The sequence below is a fragment of the Sebastes umbrosus genome, chromosome 15 (genome assembly GCF_015220745.1).
Source record: "Sebastes umbrosus isolate fSebUmb1 chromosome 15, fSebUmb1.pri, whole genome shotgun sequence".
Lineage (NCBI taxonomy): Eukaryota > Metazoa > Chordata > Actinopteri > Perciformes > Sebastidae > Sebastes > Sebastes umbrosus.
Genome location: NC_051283.1, coordinates 25,658,955 through 25,676,040, shown reverse-complemented (window position 1 = coordinate 25,676,040; position 17,086 = coordinate 25,658,955). Strand labels below are relative to the sequence as shown.

General features: G+C 42.1%; 3 protein-coding genes across 3 annotated transcripts; 2 read left to right on the top strand and 1 right to left on the bottom strand.

The window, feature by feature from the left end:
• Nucleotides 1-1,988: 1,988 nt before the first annotated feature.
• On the top strand, nt 1,989-3,825 carry LOC119504014 (claudin-4). Its single transcript, XM_037796096.1, has one exon. The coding sequence runs from the start codon at nt 2,685-2,687 to the stop codon at nt 3,372-3,374; it is 690 nt and encodes a 229-aa protein (XP_037652024.1). The 5' UTR covers nt 1,989-2,684; the 3' UTR covers nt 3,375-3,825.
• A 4-nt stretch (nt 3,826-3,829) lies between these two features.
• On the bottom strand, nt 3,830-6,420 carry c19h1orf109 (c19h1orf109 homolog (H. sapiens)). Its single transcript, XM_037796097.1, has 4 exons — nt 5,979-6,420; nt 4,596-4,775; nt 4,395-4,513; nt 3,830-4,172 (listed from the first exon to the last, which is right to left on the bottom strand). The coding sequence occupies exons 1-4, from the start codon at nt 6,248-6,250 to the stop codon at nt 4,132-4,134; spliced, it is 612 nt and encodes a 203-aa protein (XP_037652025.1). The 5' UTR covers nt 6,251-6,420; the 3' UTR covers nt 3,830-4,131.
• A 1,062-nt stretch (nt 6,421-7,482) lies between these two features.
• Nucleotides 7,483-13,207, top strand: cdca8 (cell division cycle associated 8). The gene is made up of 11 exons (XM_037793874.1): nt 7,483-7,628; nt 7,913-8,008; nt 9,012-9,140; nt 9,405-9,445; nt 9,596-9,671; nt 9,825-9,892; nt 10,055-10,137; nt 11,133-11,231; nt 11,893-12,022; nt 12,661-12,747; nt 12,866-13,207. Exons 2-11 carry the CDS (start codon nt 7,918-7,920, stop codon nt 12,899-12,901), a joined length of 840 nt encoding a protein of 279 aa, XP_037649802.1. The 5' UTR covers nt 7,483-7,628; nt 7,913-7,917; the 3' UTR covers nt 12,902-13,207.
• Nucleotides 13,208-17,086: the final 3,879 nt, after the last annotated feature.

Genomic DNA, 17,086 nt, shown 5'->3' with positions numbered 1-17,086 from the left:
AAATATATTATAGATGACACTGAGAGCACCCATGGGAATGATCTGAGTATATAGAACATTTTCTGCAAACACTACAATAGAATAAAGCTCATTTGGGTATACAAAAAGAAGAACCAATCAAAATCAGTCTCCCATTCATTGATACTTGATGACATCACAAGTTTGAGACTTACTTCTCTGGTTTCTGGCTTTAAGAGAGAGGAGCTCATGTTCACACATATTGATTGAACTTTACTAGGCAATGGAAATAACATTGGAATTCTTAATTTAGTTGGTGTTCCCCTTTAACAATATATTGATAATAAATCACCAGATGTAGACCTGTCATCTTAAGTCTGTTAATGTTTCAGCCACAGTTTTGCAAAATTCAATTGAAATGACACGAAACAATTAAGATTAAACCAAAAATAAAATCAATATTGGGTTAAAGGGATGGTAGGCTCTGTTTTCAGGATTTAAAAAAAATCTAAACTTTGGCCAATCACAGGTCATTTCAGAAAGAGAGCGTTCCTATTGGCTGTTCATTCAACGGAGGCAGCTGTCAATCACTCGTGATCTCCGATCAAACGGTCAAAACTAAGCAGCGCTGATCAAATATGAATCAATATTCTGTTACTGTAATGCCTATTTCTCTCCTCAGATGTTTTCAGAAACCTCTTGTAGTGTACTGTTTAACTGTAAAATGAGAAAGTTTGCCCCGGCTGGTGGGCGGTGCTTGGTATTTCCTCAACTGATCTCCACTTTTCTCATTTTACAGCTAAACAGTACAACACGAGATGTTTCTGAAAATATTTTATGTGACAAATAGACATCACAGTAACAGAATATTGATTAATATTTGATCAGCGCTGCCTAGTTTGACCGTTCGATCGGAGATCGCGAGTGATTGACAGCTACTCAGAGACGGCAAGGCTCCAGCTTGGCTCTGATTGGTTGTTTTCCTCCGGTCTGTGAAATCTTGCAGATGCTATTAGGAGCACCGGAGGACACCAGAGGCACATGCTTTTTTTCAGATTACCTGTCTCATGCACTACTGTCAGGATATAGGGACTGTTTTAATTATATTTGCTCCACTTCTACCCACTGCTGCTTTAAGTGTCAGAATTCAGGGTTTTGTTATTTCCTTTGTCCAGATGACACAATCGTAAAACAGACTGTTTTTTTTTTACCTGTGTATTTCTCCTGTGTCTTTTCAGCATTTCAACCAGTCGTTGTTCCCTATACCCCCCTTTTGTGAAGCAGCTTCTCTCTTTCATCGCAGACAAAAAGGAGCAAGTGAAAGCTCATTTTTGTGAATGCTCCTTTAAAATACATGCGAGTTTGCGTGCTACGAAGCAACACAAAGTGGTGTAATCCTCATTGTAGAGGCCCCCACCGTGTTGTCTTTGTGTCAACTGATCCACCTACGGACGACGCTCCATCCTCGGCCATCCCTCCCTCCCTCCTTTTGTTGTCTCACCCTCTTTTTGCCCTTTCCCTCCCTTGCTCCTGCATCGCTGGGGTTCAGTCAGTGTTGCTCTTGCAGGTTTGACCGTCAACGGTGGTGCTGAAGATGGGAGGAAGTGAACAGATGCTGTACTTACCCAGAAGTCCTACTATACGGCCCTGATTTGTTATTTATACCCTTGTTTGGAGCCAGACTGACCCATTTGGGCTGCGTTGCTACCAAAGGAAGCAGCTGGGGGTTGGGTGAAGCTGAGCAGCAGCTGAAGTGGCCTCGTCAAGGCTTGGACCTCAGCGCCGTTTATTGTCCACAAGGAGACACTTCAACTGGCAGCAGCAGCAGCGTCTGATGATGAGTTCTGCTGTCTGTTTTCCTCTGGAAACCTGCGCTTCTTTTTTTAAATTAGAGACACAGCTTTAACAGCCAGTCTCCTGCAAATTTAATGTGGATTCTTGGGAAAATCCTACTCAAATAAGTGTCTGGAATAACCTCTTTTGATTGACTCTCAAACAGCTGATTGAGGGTGTTTGTTTTTGTTTATTCCATGAGGACTAAACGTTGGATTTCTGTCGACGAAGAGGTAAAAAGCTACGCCGATTTCTATTCTGTGTAATCAAGCATCACCCTTTTCAACCCTGCTGTGACAGGATACACGCACAGCAGCATCAGAATCCAAGTATCAGGTTATATCAGGCTGATCCATCTGAGGTAAGGCTACACCATACCACGAGTGTGACACTGAAGTACACTGCAGCTCAACAATTGGCCTCCTGGATTTGAACCAGAGCTGAAGGCAAAGACAGACAAAAAAAAAAAAGAAAGCTTGGCTGGGATCCATTTCATCCACAAGGCCGATCGATCCCGCCACAGGTAGCTGCACAGCCATCGGCTGGTCAATAATGCATTGACTCAAACTGAGGAATGAATAGCAGGGGAAAGTGCCTCTGATCCTTTGGAATAGGTGGACAACCGTGGAGAGGAAGCAAGTGATTATTTCTGGGTAACGCTTGTGAGTTGAGGACACGTGGAAGTGAAAAGCGGTGAGCAGATGTTGAAGAGGAAGAGGAAAAGAGAAGGAAATGGCTGCTGACAAAGTGGCGTTGGGGCAAAGACCGTAGGAAGCCAGACAGGAAGTAGACAAAAGGAGTAGACTTCGAAGACAACAAAGAAGGAGAACAAACAAAAGAACTGTAGTAGACAAAGGGGAACCCTCAGAGGTTGGCCTAGAAAAGGTGTCGTCATGGTGAACACCGGCATGCAGCTGATCAGCTTCACCTGTGCGGTGACCGGCTGGATCATGGCGATCGCTGTCACGGCCCTGCCTCAGTGGAAGGTCTCGGCCTTCATCGGCAGCAACATCCTGACCTCGGAGATCAAGTGGGAGGGCATCTGGATGAACTGCATCTACCAGACCACCGGACACATGCAGTGTAAGACGTACGACTCCATGTTGGCCTTGCCTCCGGACATCCAGGCGGCCCGCGCCCTCATGTGCCTGGCCATCTTCATGGGCTGGCTCTCCTGCACCGTGTCCTGCTGCGGCATGAAGTGCACCACCTGCGCCGGCGACGACCGGCGAGCCAAGGCAGGCATCGCACTCGCAGGCGGGGTTCTCTTCATCCTGACCGGCCTGTGCGTGCTGATTCCGGTCTCCTGGACCGCCAACACCGTCGTCCAGGATTTCTACAACCCCAATGTGCCACTGATGCACAAAAGAGAGCTGGGTCAGGCTATTTATCTGGGTTGGGCGTCTGCCGTCATTCTCATGATCAGTGGAGCCGTGCTGAGCAGCACCTGCCCCCTCATGGAGAGGAGCGGCAGGTACCGCAGGGGCTACATAGGCCGGAGCTTTGCTAATTCACCCGCTTCAGCACCAGATCCACCAAAACCCATCACGTCTAATAGTGTACCATTAAAGGAGTATGTATAGGAAGAGGAGGAAGGAACACTAGTAGGCGGAGAGGGACGAAGTTCAAGAGTTGACTTTGCTTGTTTCCTAAATTTGCCGTCTCAAGTTTTAAGTCTATACATTTAAATATATATATTTCTTAATATATTCAAGCTATATATTTTGTATATCTCTTTGTAATGTGTTAAAACGTGTCTTCAGTACTTTCACACGTGTGTTTGAAATTTGACTTTTTACTGCACTGTGATTTCCAGTAGTGCCTGAAGAAAGCCCATTGCCTATATCGTCAGATCAAGTTATGACAGTTATGATGGCTTTAATGATGGCTGGTGTTGTGAAGATTTGCAGTGATTTCTTAAGCAGATATTCTCTGACAGTGTCATTACCTCTCGATTTGTCACATAAAGCCTTGACTGAGTGTGCCTACATCGAAAAGTGTGAAATAAAACAAGTTTGTTAAAGCGTGCTTCACCGACTATGTTCTGCAACTGTCTTTATTTTTCATGATATGTCCCCTTTAAGTATGAAATGACGCCATAGGGTCCTTTTTTTGTGGAAAATCAGTTCAATATAGTAACTTCCTCTTCATCTTCACTTACCATATAAAATCTGGTATATGCACATTTATATAAAAAATAAAAATCCAGTCCTTTCCTTAAGGTCCACAGGAATTAGGTCCATCTACACATGTGTGTATGTTTGCTCTTCTCTTCTTCTAGCCTCTTCATCAGTCACATTTGCTGGTCAGAGTTCCAATAAATGTCACTTTTGACTGTCTTCATTGGGACTCCGCAAAGAAGGACACTTTGCAAAGTGTATCTGAAAGAAGACAGAAGTAATCAGTCCACCTACAAAATCTTTAGCACCCCCCCGACTACTACAGTAACACTGACAGCTAATGAATGAAACAACCACCATAGATTTGGCTGAGCGTTGGTCTCAAGTTCTATAAACTGACATTAGACCAAATTAAAATGGCTTTGCTAGGGTAGGTGATGAACAGAGCAACATTACAACATTGAAAATGTCCACATCATATACCTGTGATGTGGTTTTCTGCACTGGGAGACTCCAAAGATTTCCATCTTTTGGGAGCCGATTCTAAAAGGGAGAGATCTTCTGCCCTCAGAGTCTGCAGCAGAGTCTTCCTCCTCAGAAATCTGAACACATGAGTTGAGGAGAAAAACAAAAAAGACCCCAAACGTAATGCAAACCCAGCGCTAACATGAGCAGAAAGGATACTGTTGTCGGTAGTGACGCTCGGCATCCTGCAGCCACTCCAGCATGTCGGAGACTGACGGGGCGGTGGCCGAGCGCTCGGTTACAGTCGACAGATCCAGACTGTCTGCGTTCTGCTCGTAAAGCTGGATGACTGCAGAGACCTGGTTACTGATGGAATCTCTGACCGACTGCAGAGAAGACCTGAGGGAAAGAGGGGTACATGGATAGTATAAGAGCCATATGTCAAAATCAAAAATCTAGCTTTAAACCCTTTATTATTTTAGATGATGTGGAGCATATTCCTAAATAAATGTATCAAATCATCACAAGAAAACTGACACTGAGTTTTGTTCTTGGGCTCTGGGCAGAATATAATGAAGTTGCATTAGCAGTCATGTGACTGGTACCTCCACATGGCATGGTAATAAAAGGCAACAAGATAAATACACAAGTCACAGACAAGTACACCTTCTCTCTTTCTCTCTCTCAGCAGGGGTCAGCAACCTTTACTATCAAAAGAGCCATTTTAGGCAAAAAAAAAAAAAATCTGTCTGGAGCCGCATAACATTTGAGCAATGTGATGAAGGTAACACAGTTTATAGTCTAAGTATAGAGTATATAAGTCTAATGCAGTGAGGGCCAAAGTGCAAATGTACTACGGAGTATTAGGGCCACATTGAGGGGAACAAAATCTGAGATTTCCAGAATAAATCCTTAATATTATGAGAAAGAAAGTTGTAATATTACGAGAATAAAGTCATAATTTAACGAGAAAGAAAGTCGTAATATTACGAGAATAAAGTCATAACTTAACAAGAAAAAAAGTTGTAATATGACGAGAATAAAGTTGTAATATTACAAGAAAAAAGTTGTAATATTACGAGAATAAAGTCAGAACTTAACGAGAAAGAAAGTCGTAATATTACGAAAATAAAGTCAGAACTTAACGAGAAAGAAAGTCGTAATATTACGAGAAGAAAGTCAGAACTTAACCGGAAGATGACTTTATTCTCATAATACTACAACTTTTTTTCTCTTAAATCTTTGACTTTATTCTCGTAATATTACGAAATTATTATCAAAATCTCAGATTTATTTATTTTCCTCAATGTGGCCCTAATACTCCGTTGTACCGTCGCACCATAGACCTACAACAATGATAAATAAAAATGTAAACAAAAAACAGTTGTGTTGCAGACCCCTGTTATAGGGGGGTCGCTAGAGGCCCATAGCTCCTATCTGCCCAGGACCCCTCTAAGAGGTTGAGCTGGCCCTGCTGCATGGCTGCTGCTGTCACAACGAGTGATTATTAAGCAAACACGTGTGTGGCTCTCTTGTGCATCATCATCACTAGCAGTCTTAACACTCTTCATGTGTGTTGCACTTCTATTTAGTGTCACTCACATCTTGTCGTTGAGTTGTCCCAGCACTGTGTCGGTGGCTTGTAGGAGCTTGAACCTCAGCCTCTCCTCCAGGTCAGGGAAGTCTCTGAGAGGTGTGTTTGAGATGTTGATGTTAGAAAGAGCTCTGGACTGCTCCGACAGGTTCCCCAGAGACACCATCAGAGGACTGCAGTCCAACAACACACTCCTCCACACTCTCTGGTTGTTCTCAACACTCTGGAAGCTTTTCCTCAGAGCCTGATGGAGTGAAACTAGAGCAGCAGGTTTGGACATCTCAGGACAAAATCAAAGCTGTGTGTGCAACAAATAAAACAGCTGTTTTGGAGTAATGCACTGCTTTAATAGGGTTTCTGTGAGCCTGTTATATTAGCTGCTAATAGCATCACATTTCTACCATGCTTCTTCTTCTTCTTTTGTAGTTTGCTGCAGACTAGACGCATCAGAGGTGTGTTGCTGCCCTCCAGAGGTCACATGTAGATCACCACTGGATGGATTAAATCCTCATGTAGAGTCCTGGGTGAAGAAAATAGTCCTTTACATTTGATTGTTTTTATTATCCTTTTAATTTTTTTCTTTTAACTTATACTTATATATTATTTTATTCATTTTTATCTTATGCACTTTGTGCTCTTTTATCTTGCTTTTATATATGTAAAGCACTTTGAATTGCCTTTGTGTATGAAATGTGCTATATAAATAAACTTGCCTTGTCTTACAGCCTTTGTTGTTGTTTCGCTGTTCTCCGTGCTGAGTATTTTTTTTTATATATATAATTAGTATTTTATTGTTTTTTTATATGAACATTGTCACATTTTGGTCCACAAATCAAACTCCTATATGCAAAATAATATCAATATAAAAATAAATAAATAAATAAATAAAAAACCTAAATTAATACATTTAAAAAAGAATATCTACAAAATCCTAGTATACAAATAAAATGCCAAAAAATAAAAAATAAAAGATAAATCAAATACATATTCCTACATTCAGCTGCACCATGGTCTAATCCTGGGGTCAGCAACCTGCGGCTCCGGAGCCACATGTGGCTCTTCAGCCCCTCTCCAGTGGCTCCTCAGCTATGTGATATTGTGGTTTTAGCTGACGTGTGTCGCCTCACTGTTTTGAGCAATGCTCGTTCATGTCTATTTAGAGCGAGCACAAGCGCGAGCTCGACGCTGACTTTCGTTGACTAAAGGCCACAGGTGTCGCTGTTAACAAGTATTTCTGAATCTTACAAACAGTCCCTTTAAGGGCAACAGGAATAATGGAGAGAATTTAATTATTATTATTATTATTATTCATAATATTTTTTTATTTTTATTTTTATTTTATTTTATATTTTTATTTATTTTTTCCTGCCAATCTCCTGCTCCACACTCCAGCCCAGTAGGTGACAGTAAGCTGGTTTGCCAACCGCCAATAAACACCAAAGAAGAAGAAGAAGAACATTTCCTTCCTCCAGATGTAAACACATGACGTATAGTGCTCTGATTGGCCGAGAACAATTCTTCGTGACGCGAAAGCAAACACGGGTTCTGATTGGCTGACATCACGTCTTGCCCCTCCCCCGCGCCGACATTTGAAAAACGGCTTTGTGAAGAAGAAGAAGAAGAAGAAGAGTTACCTACGAAGAGAAACACCTAACCAGGTAAGTTATAGTTTATAAAACATGTCTATAACCAAACCAATTACTTATAGTGTTTTATTACATGTTTGTCCGTGTGAAAGAAACAGTTAAATTGCGAAGTAAGCTAGGAAACTTATCAACTAGCAGACCAACTGACGTTAGCTTTAACTGTTAGCTTTAACTGTTAGCATGTTTACCAGCAGCATGTCGGCCGTCCCTTGTTTTAACCTGGTGATATCACTGTTTCGTGTTGTCTGCAAGCGTCTAGGTAAATGTTTCCCCCATCTATCTATCTCTCCATGTAGAAGACATGGCTCCCAGGAAAAGGACCACCAAACAACGGAAGAACAACCCCAAAACAGCCAAGCTGGAAGCCTTTCTGGAGGACTTCGACAGCGAAGGTGAATATATTTAACTCTGCAAGTTTCCTCTTGGGATGCTGTTCACATATTTAATTTGGGATGTAAATAAATCTGGGATTGTTTATATATTATATTTTATTTTATTTTATTTTATTTTATTATATAATATTATCATTCTATGATGTATGAGTTAATAGAGAAGTGAGAAAGGGGTAGGGGAATTTAAGTTTTACTTCTACCTACTCCTTTTCAGACACTATTACTCTTGTTTTGTTTGTTATTATTTTCTTATCTGTTTTTATTTATTTTTATGTTCGAAATAAAGTCATTCATTCATTAATTCTTCAGTATACATGGCACTTTGTAAAGCAGTCCATTGTGAAATGTGCTATATAAAAATAGCGTGTTTTATTTTGACTTAATTAGAAATTCACATTGAGCACCAGTCCCAGGCAGGCTTGCTGTAGATAGATAGATAGATAGTAACTTTATTGATCCTGAGGGAAATTCAAGTTTCCAGCATCACAGTTCTATAGTGCAAAAACATGTTAGTAAAAAGACAGTAAAAAAAGTAAGTAATATACCAGATGTAAAAATACAAGGAGATGAAGAAAACTGTTAATATAGTGCAGGGTAACAGCTGTGATACAGGACTATTAAAAAAAAAAGGTGAATATAGTGCAGAAGAGACTGTTAAAAATGAGTGTAGTGCATTATTTTCTGTCCTGCAGACTGTTGCTAGGTAGACTCTCCTCAGGACCATATCAGAATGACCCCTTTCATCATGTTATATTATTACAGAGCCTGACAGATTTTAGAGGGCGTCACAGCAGATATGGACACCGGATGAATATTGAATGATATATTGTTATACATACATACACATATGCAAATGCAACAATTTAAGAACTGTAAACTCTGTCAAACAGTAAATACCTCATACTTGTGCAATAATTATTTTTGTATTAGTGAAATAGCTACACTTTTCAGGGCTACAACTTTTTTTTTATAAATGACTGAAACTCTTGTTCTGTTTTCACAGTGAAGACCCGAGTTGGACAAATGAAAGAGAAGATCAACCAGCTGCTGAAAGATGTTGATAACAGCTACAACATGGCACTGATTAAGCTCCCCAAGGCCGTCAGGCAAATGGGCTGGTTGGAACATTTCAGTGAGTTGACACAAACGCTCTCAGATCAGTCTTGTGAAACCCAAAATCACAATTCCATAAATGTTGTTATAAGAAATACGGCAATGGTGCCACAATGGAGGGTTATTCAGCATTCTGTATCTGGTATTTTTGACACCTGAAACATGTTATAATTGTAAAACAGATGATCTGCACTGGTCTATATTGTGTAAAATGAGAAACAATTATATTTTTTTTTCCTTTTAAATATTATTAAATGAAAAACATTTGCGCCTCTCTCTGTAGTGTCTGAGAAACCAAAGTCACCAGCTGTGGATAATATAAAGGTGAGTTGATTATCTTTCTCATTATCTCATATCATGTGACACTCTGTGAATCATGATACAAGTCTAAGAATCTATTTGGCTTGTGCAGGTTCACCCTGTACTCTATTAAACACTCATTCAGTTCTTGATTCACTTCTTGTCTGTTTGCAGAGAGAAGAGGAAGCTGCTATTGTTGAAAGCGTTGTGGCTGAAGACCACGCAGTCCTTCTGAAATCAGTCAAGAAAAGTATGTTGAAACCACTTTTTGTGTTTTTCTTTTTAAGTATTTCTAAATGAAACCTGTCCATCAACAAAGTACCCAGTCAAGAATCTATGGTTTGGAAAATGAATAAGCGTTTGGAGTGTATTTCATCCCGTTGTTTTTGTCTCCAACCTGCAGCATCAAAGAAAAAAGGTGGAGCCAAATCCACTTCAGATGATGAAAACACCCCAAGCACAACTAGGAAGGTAATGGCTGCTTTTTTCATTCAAGCAACGCATAAGAGGAAGAATACACAGCGGAGTGTTTGAGAGCATCATTGATCATAAATATACGGAGCGGATGATTGCTAAGGAATGTCATTAGTGTGCCGCAACTTTATTGTGTTTAACGGCTTGTTCCTAATTCAGGGGAAAGCAACAAGGAAACCTCCAACTACATCAAAGAGAGCAAAGGCGCTGACAGTCAGCAAGCAGAACACCTCCATCAGACGGTAAGATTCTTTCTCTTGAACGCTTTCGCATGTTCAGTAGCCCAATAATATCATAAGCTGGGTTTCCACCAAAAGTTCCTGGGACTTTTAGCCCCAAAAGTTAGTGGGAGTTTTAGTCCCAGGAGCTACTTTTCAAGGAACTAAAAGGTTCCTTCAGCCCACTGTTGTCTAAAGACCTGTGAAGATTAGGTAAATTAGTCAGCTGATGTATGAAAAAGCAACACAACATGAGACGAGGGCTGCTGGTGGTCACACCGGTAAACACACTCTGCAGCTGCAGTTCAGAGTGTCCGTCTGTTTCATCTAAATATCACGCTGGAAAAAAACATTTTTGTGTCATGCGAGGATATTCACTGCTGCATATATTTACTGATGCACGTTGATTGTAATGAATGAAATGCAGTAGAGGAAAATTAAACTAAGAGCGTCTATCTCCACAGTAAATAATCTGTTCAATGTTTGATGGTTATTTTATTTGTGCTTTAGAACGTAACCCCCGTGAAACAATCAGAAAATTACTTTTCTTTCTCTCATTCACAGCACCGCCGCGCTGCGTCTCTCTCCTCTACCACTCGTTCTCACGATCTCTCTCTCTCTTTTTCTCCCTGTCCTTTTGAAATGAGTCAGGAAGCCGACAGCAGAGCCTAACTTTACTTTTAATGTTATCAAACAAACAGAAATGCTCTTCCCTTGTCCTAAAATGGTCCTAAATCAATACTAGATTACTTCCTTGTTTATGAATGCAGCGGTACAGTTGAAGCAGCAGTGCTGTGTGTGTGTGTTTCACCAATCAGTGACGGTCATCCCTGCAAACTCCACCCCGAAAGTTTCTGTACTTTCAGAAAGTACTACGCTCCCAACCAGGGAACTTAATTTAGACCCTTGTCCCTGCAGTCGAAACTTAACGGGTTCCTCAAAAGGTTCTTAGTTCTGGGGGAAAGTTCCTGCGGTGGAAACGGAGCTACATATACTAACATGCCTCTGTCTGGTTTCAGATCGAACAGGAAGCCAATGGTCACTCCTGCCAGGAGTATGATGGATACTTCTTTGATGATGGGCCCCACTCCCCTCGTCACCCCGCGCTTCGACCCAAGGTAAGCAGGCGTTCTACTTACAGCTACACCACAGCAGTTTTTCTGTCAAATACAACTGCTATTCTCCCTGTTTCTGTCACAAAGGATGTTTAATGCATTGTAAATTGATGCAGCTTTATGTCATATTTTGCTATTTGCATCAGTAAAATGCTGTGTAGTCTGATCGTTGGAGTTAAACGTCTCCACCGAAATGAAGTGATAAAAACCTGAGAGCAGCATGGGGAATTGTCTCTTAAATTTAAGCAAGTGCGTGTTTATCTAGTTGTGTGTGTGTGTGTGCGCTTTTTATGTGCTATACTCAGTATTTAACATTGAGGCAGAAATTCTTTTATAGTTATTGCTCTTTATTGTTGTACTGATTGTGATTTTATGAAAACACAATGGGCAAATAAACGCCCAAACTATTGCATCAATTCTCAGGATGATACTTAAAGCACTTTGCTTTTATAGATCTGATCTGCAAGTAGATTTGGCATCTTTATATGTTCTACATTATGCAGGCACTAGAGACGTGTTCTCATAGCTTTCTCACTAAAATGGAAATGCTGCTGTAATGGAGCAACTATTGCAATTTTTACTCTCTTCGATCTTTTTTTAAGTCGGAGACATTACACACAGTGAGGGGTTCATAATACTCACTGTTCAAGCTTTATTTCCTCAGGCTCCCCAAGACCCCCGCTGTGAGGATTCCCCGCCACAAAGAGAGGGTTTATAGCATTTCAGTCAACGGCTCTCCCATTGCAGCAGGAAATGAGGACGTTGTCATCAACGTCCCCATCGGCAACGGAGAGGTGAGTGGGCTCAGACTTCTGGATGCTACAGGACGATGTTTCATTTATGAAATAAATTGTTTGAACCATGAATGGAATTAAAGGTATATATGTGACATTTGTCGGTTGCTGTTTGTAAAACACACGGCATTCAAAGTTGGGCCCTCCTCCTCGGCTCAACGAGCGAACACTGGAGCACTTCCACATAAAAACACACAACCCGTTCTCATCCATCAAATACAGCTGCTTTGTATCTGGCAGAGCTAAAGGACTTGTGCCTCGATATCAGAAGCCGAGGGGGCGTGACAAAGCGGCGGTATTTAACGACCTGAACAGGCTGCACACCCTGCGTGCTGTTATTGGCGGTTACACCCCCACTTTGCTGAAGCCCAGAAACATCCTGAACACAAGCAAAATCATTATACCTTTTTATGTTTTATATTCAGATTCTTGTCTTTGAAATAGAACAGTTTGTTTGCTTGTAATTTTAAGTCTTTAGTACTGCAACATTTGATAATACTCTTGATAATACTGAGGAACTTCAAGTATGTGTTAGGCCTGTATTTATGTTAGATAATACCACTGTGTTTTATTTATTATATGACTTCTGACAAGCCGGCTAATTCTCTAATTAAATGTCTTGTAATTTGTTGCTGTAGAGCATTCAGCTTTTGGCCAGTCAGTTGGACTCAGTGGACCTGTCTCTGCTGGATGAAACCGCTCTGTCGAGCATTCGGCTGCTGCAGGTATATTAATCACTTCTGCAGCATCACGTGGATCTGTTTTGCTACACGATTTATTGCAGCATTAGGTGTGAAATATTTGCTTTTATTCTCATGGTTGTTGTTTTTTTTCCCTCGACAGAATCGACTTACAACCCTGTGCAGATCAGTGGAGTGACCCAACCATCTGCTGAACACTGTACATAACTTTTAAGACATTTTATCTTTATTTCAAAGCTTTGTGGTATCCTGTTTTTTTGGATTTTAGCATGATGATTATGTTTTGGTAGAATTTACTGGACAGGTTTCCTCTTTTGGACAAATCTATCTCTACCAAGCTGTACCTTTGCATGTTGACCACTAGGTGGCAGCATTTCACCATAGAAGTTTGTTTGTCAGGCGTAGTCAGAGCAGCTTCTTCTTTCTTCAATTGTAACCTGTCCTCAGTATTAAAAGCTGTGGTCACAACACCAACAATTGAAGTCAAATTTGTTTCAATACTTATTTCTCCTGCTTATGATCAAGAAAAATAACACTCACAATCTTGATATTCACTTTAAGAAGCTCAAACACTGATCAAGATCGTAGTTTTGGTATTTGAATACTTAGATGTACATCATTACATATTTAGAGCTTTGTTTATCTCATGGTGGCAGACAGGTTGATAAAGTGTCTTTACAGTGTTGCTACCAGAACAGTCCACTTTGTTTTGGGGTGTTATTTCCCTCAATAGCTTAACAAACTCTTGCTTTTGCTTATGTAAGAAGTTCTTCTTGCCCTTTCACGACTTTGTTTACACAGGGGGGCTTTAGTGGGTCACGTGACACGCTGTTGGCAGGAAGTGGCAGCCTGGCCCGCATGCTGGCACAGAAACCTGCACTCTGACCTTCGGGGACATCATAACGCTGCCAATTAGAAGCTTGTTAAGCTTCGTTAGGCCTGATGGGCTCGTTAGGGTTTCCACCTGGGATGAACCGGGGTCAGACCGGGCCTCACCTTGGGCCCAGACGAGTAGAACTCTTTGCTATTCCCGTCGGATTCTCGTGCATCATATGCTACCACGCCACAGCATGGGAACTCTGCGCCCCCCCAGCTGAAACGGGGCCCGGTCCCTTCCATCTGTATCCATCTTAAAGCGCTTCATCATCGGCTGTCTCTCGCCGTGCAAACTGTGTTGCAGAGGTAAAAACCAAACTCTGCATCCCTGCAAACGACAGATGTTGCGGTCAGCGGTGCGTGCAGTTCAGCTCCCTCGTTAGCGGAGCACCGAGCCCTCGCGCACCTGCTCTACATATCATAGAATTTTCCTACTTTTGCCTCTGAATGGATTGGAACCTCTTTTTTTTTTTTCATTCTCTAGGTGGGTGGAAAATTGCCATTTTGCACGGATGGCTTGGTTTTCAGTAAGCACGCAGGCAGTGGCGCAGTGACAGGTGCGGTATGGATGGGGCAGATTTTGAGGTCACAGAGCAACACTGCTACATAAATCATCCGCTGAGATGTTCAGGATGAGGGACTGGAACCCGAGATAGTGGAAGGGAGAGACACAGTACAGAGTCGACACTTGCACGAGCAACTCTGTATTAGCGTCCACTCTGTGCAGTTGTTTAAAGCAGTCCAGAGAAAATGAGCGATTTATCCCATTTTCAGTCACATATCTTGAGGTCAGAGGTCAGAGGACCCCTTTGAAAATGGCCATGCCAGTTTTTCCTCACCAAAATTGAGTGTTATTTAGCCTCCTTCCCAACAAGCTAGTATGACATAGTACCAATGGATTCCTTAAGTTTTCTAGTTTCATATGATACCAGTAGCTTTATTCAGCTTTAAAACTGAGCCCGCGACAACCTAAAAATCACAAGATACGTGAAAGAAATTAGTGGCATTAAAACGACTTTGACAGCCCTAAAATCAATCAGTACTGCTTTAAACTGTTAGCGTTCCATGGAGCTTTTTACCTGTCCTTTTGTGCCCTTGTTCCACAATAAGCCCCAACCCCCACCAATCCCATCTTTCAGCCCCTGACCCCACCCTTTCACCACCTAACCTCACCCTCATTTTGTATTCCCAAAATCTGTTATCATTAACACATGTGTCTGACACATGAATGTGGTGTATTTCTCAACAAAGCTGTTCTCCTCCCCAAACTGCTGGAGTTGCTGGTTAATTGAGCCCCCAGACCTGGGGAAAGTGCCAAATTTGCCGCTAAGACAAATGAACCTGGCAGAGGCATGTTCTTCTAGCGAAATTAATTCTCCGGTGCGTCGAGGCCTCCTATAAATCCCATCCGTCAAGTGCCCCACTAATCGATTTATTCCTGTGCCCACACCTCCGTCTGCCGCTGTCTCTCACTCAGTTCATACCGAGCCAGCCGGGGGTCGAGACTCATATTTTGCTAAGTTGGTTTGTCAGCGCGAACCCCAAAAAAATATCACCGAATGCTTTGTTCTGTCCGCTTTGGTGACGGAGAGTGAGGAGGACACGAGCTGACGGTGAAGTGAAGTGGCAGACGGGAGGAAGAGTTAAATGGGACTGAACGGCCCCCACATGATGCATTCTGGGCATGTGTTCGTCTGGTGGCCAGCAGGGTCCTGATGGCGTTTTGATGGGCGGCCCCTCTGTCGCTCAGGCACCCCTGACGATGGGCGGGGTGGAGGGGAACATCTGCTGCCAAAAAAAAATTGGAAATGAAGCCCTGAAAATAACGGGCTACTCTGAGGAGAGGCAGGAGGTTAATGCCATTTGCTGATTGCACGGAGACAAACTTTTTACTTGGTGGCTCTGGAATTCAGGCATTTGTCCGTGAGAGACGTGGCAGCGTTTGTTTACTCCGGGTACCTAAAAGAAGTTGGAGACATTAAACCTATTCTGTGATCCATGAAAGTACTTTCTTGATTTGTGTGATTGTCAGGTTTGTGCAGATGGTGTGGTGCGGAATGGGAGTGTGTTCATGGGAAAAACAACCAAAAAGAAAAGGCTCTTGGCTGCTTATGCTGCAGATACAAACACTACGAAAGGGTTAAAATATAGTAATTCTTTGAATATGAATCACTGTATGCGAGTGACCGTGTAAGTTGGAGCACCTAAAGGAGTTGAAATGTTGCCCACAGGCACCAAGGTCCAAGTTCTGGGGACATTTTCTGAGGCCTTTTTAGACCCCCAAAAGGTCCTGCTCGGGGGTAGTACTTTCTTAAAGTACCATAACTTTCGGGTTTGGGGTTTGCAGGGATGACCATTGCTGAACACACACTTGCAGGTCTTTAGACCGCGGTGGAAATGCAGACAACGGTGGGCTGAAAGAACCTTTTAGTTCCTTTTAAAACGTAGTTCCAAGGACTAAGAGTCCTGGGAACTTTTGGTGGAAACCTGGCTTTGGTATGTGCGCTGTAAATGTGTCGGTCGGTACTGTATGTAAGAGGTGACAACAGTTGACATTGTGGTTGAAGTGTAAGCACTGAAAGCAGTTAAACTGTCAGGTTTTAGGAGTTTAAGAAGACACCAACAAGCAGCGTTTCTGATTTTGTAAATATGTATAACTTTCTTTGTTAGCCATTTTCTGTCCATGAACAATTTGAGAGTCAAGGACACAAACTTGCACTTTCCTTACAGGACGAACCAAAGCCTGCATGCAGAGGGTTTTAATGTGGAAAGCACTAATAGTGGAAGCACCAACCTGAGCTTTGTGCTGTCATTCATTCCTATGCTGGACCTGGCCTGGCCAGGTTGAAAACAAGCTTTTCTTATTTGGTTAGAGGAATATGAGATGCAAATATCAGGAAGGGCGACAGAGCAGGGATAAAATAAAGTGAATTCTCAGCCCATTCATTACCTCCATCAAAGACAGAAAAGGAAAGTGACCATAAAATGAGCGTTGGAGCAATGGCCGGGATTGCCTTTGAGAAATAATTAAAGCCTCTTTGCAATGCTCCCCTGCCTCCGGGAAAAATCCCCATCTTCTGTATGGTCTACAATTGATGTTTGGTTTACCAGCCCCCTCTGTATAAAGCAGACCTTCAATAAACTATATCACCCTATTTGTGAGAGTAATACAGCCCAGTGCGGTCCTCAATTAGGTATAAATGACACAGCAAATTGGAAAATTAGGAGGAGAGGGGAGGATAATTTGCTCCAAAACAGGCTAAAACCAATTCATTAGGAGACCAGGAAGGAGACAAAGGGTCCGTTTCTGTCCTCCAACTGAAAAATCCCACTTTAAGTTCAGATGCCTTACTGTTCACCTTGCCACAGGCTGGGTATGCAGGCTGATCTTATCACTTAGTATGACTCATATGTGATAGTGTGTGGCGTTACAGGTTGCACTAACAAGTGACGTGTGAGGAGGACAGCCAATAGAGTCTCCCTCGTT

Bases quoted from the DNA above. Each gene is read 5' to 3' on its own strand.
- LOC119504014 (XM_037796096.1), top strand. From the start codon at position 2,685: ATGGTGAACACCGGCATGCAGCTGATCAGCTTCACCTGTGCGGTGACC.
- c19h1orf109 (XM_037796097.1), bottom strand. From the start codon at position 6,250: ATGTCCAAACCTGCTGCTCTAGTTTCACTCCATCAGGCTCTGAGGAAA. The intron at 4,514-4,595 runs GTATCCTTTCTG...TCATGTGTTCAG, and splicing joins GAGCGTCACTACCGACAACA to ATTTCTGAGGAGGAAGACTC. The intron at 4,173-4,394 runs GTATATGATGTG...GTCTTCTTTCAG, and splicing joins TGCAGAAAACCACATCACAG to ATACACTTTGCAAAGTGTCC.
- cdca8 (XM_037793874.1), top strand. From the start codon at position 7,918: ATGGCTCCCAGGAAAAGGACCACCAAACAACGGAAGAACAACCCCAAA. The intron at 9,141-9,404 runs GTGAGTTGACAC...CTCTCTCTGTAG, and splicing joins GGGCTGGTTGGAACATTTCA to TGTCTGAGAAACCAAAGTCA. The intron at 10,138-11,132 runs GTAAGATTCTTT...GTCTGGTTTCAG, and splicing joins CAGAACACCTCCATCAGACG to ATCGAACAGGAAGCCAATGG.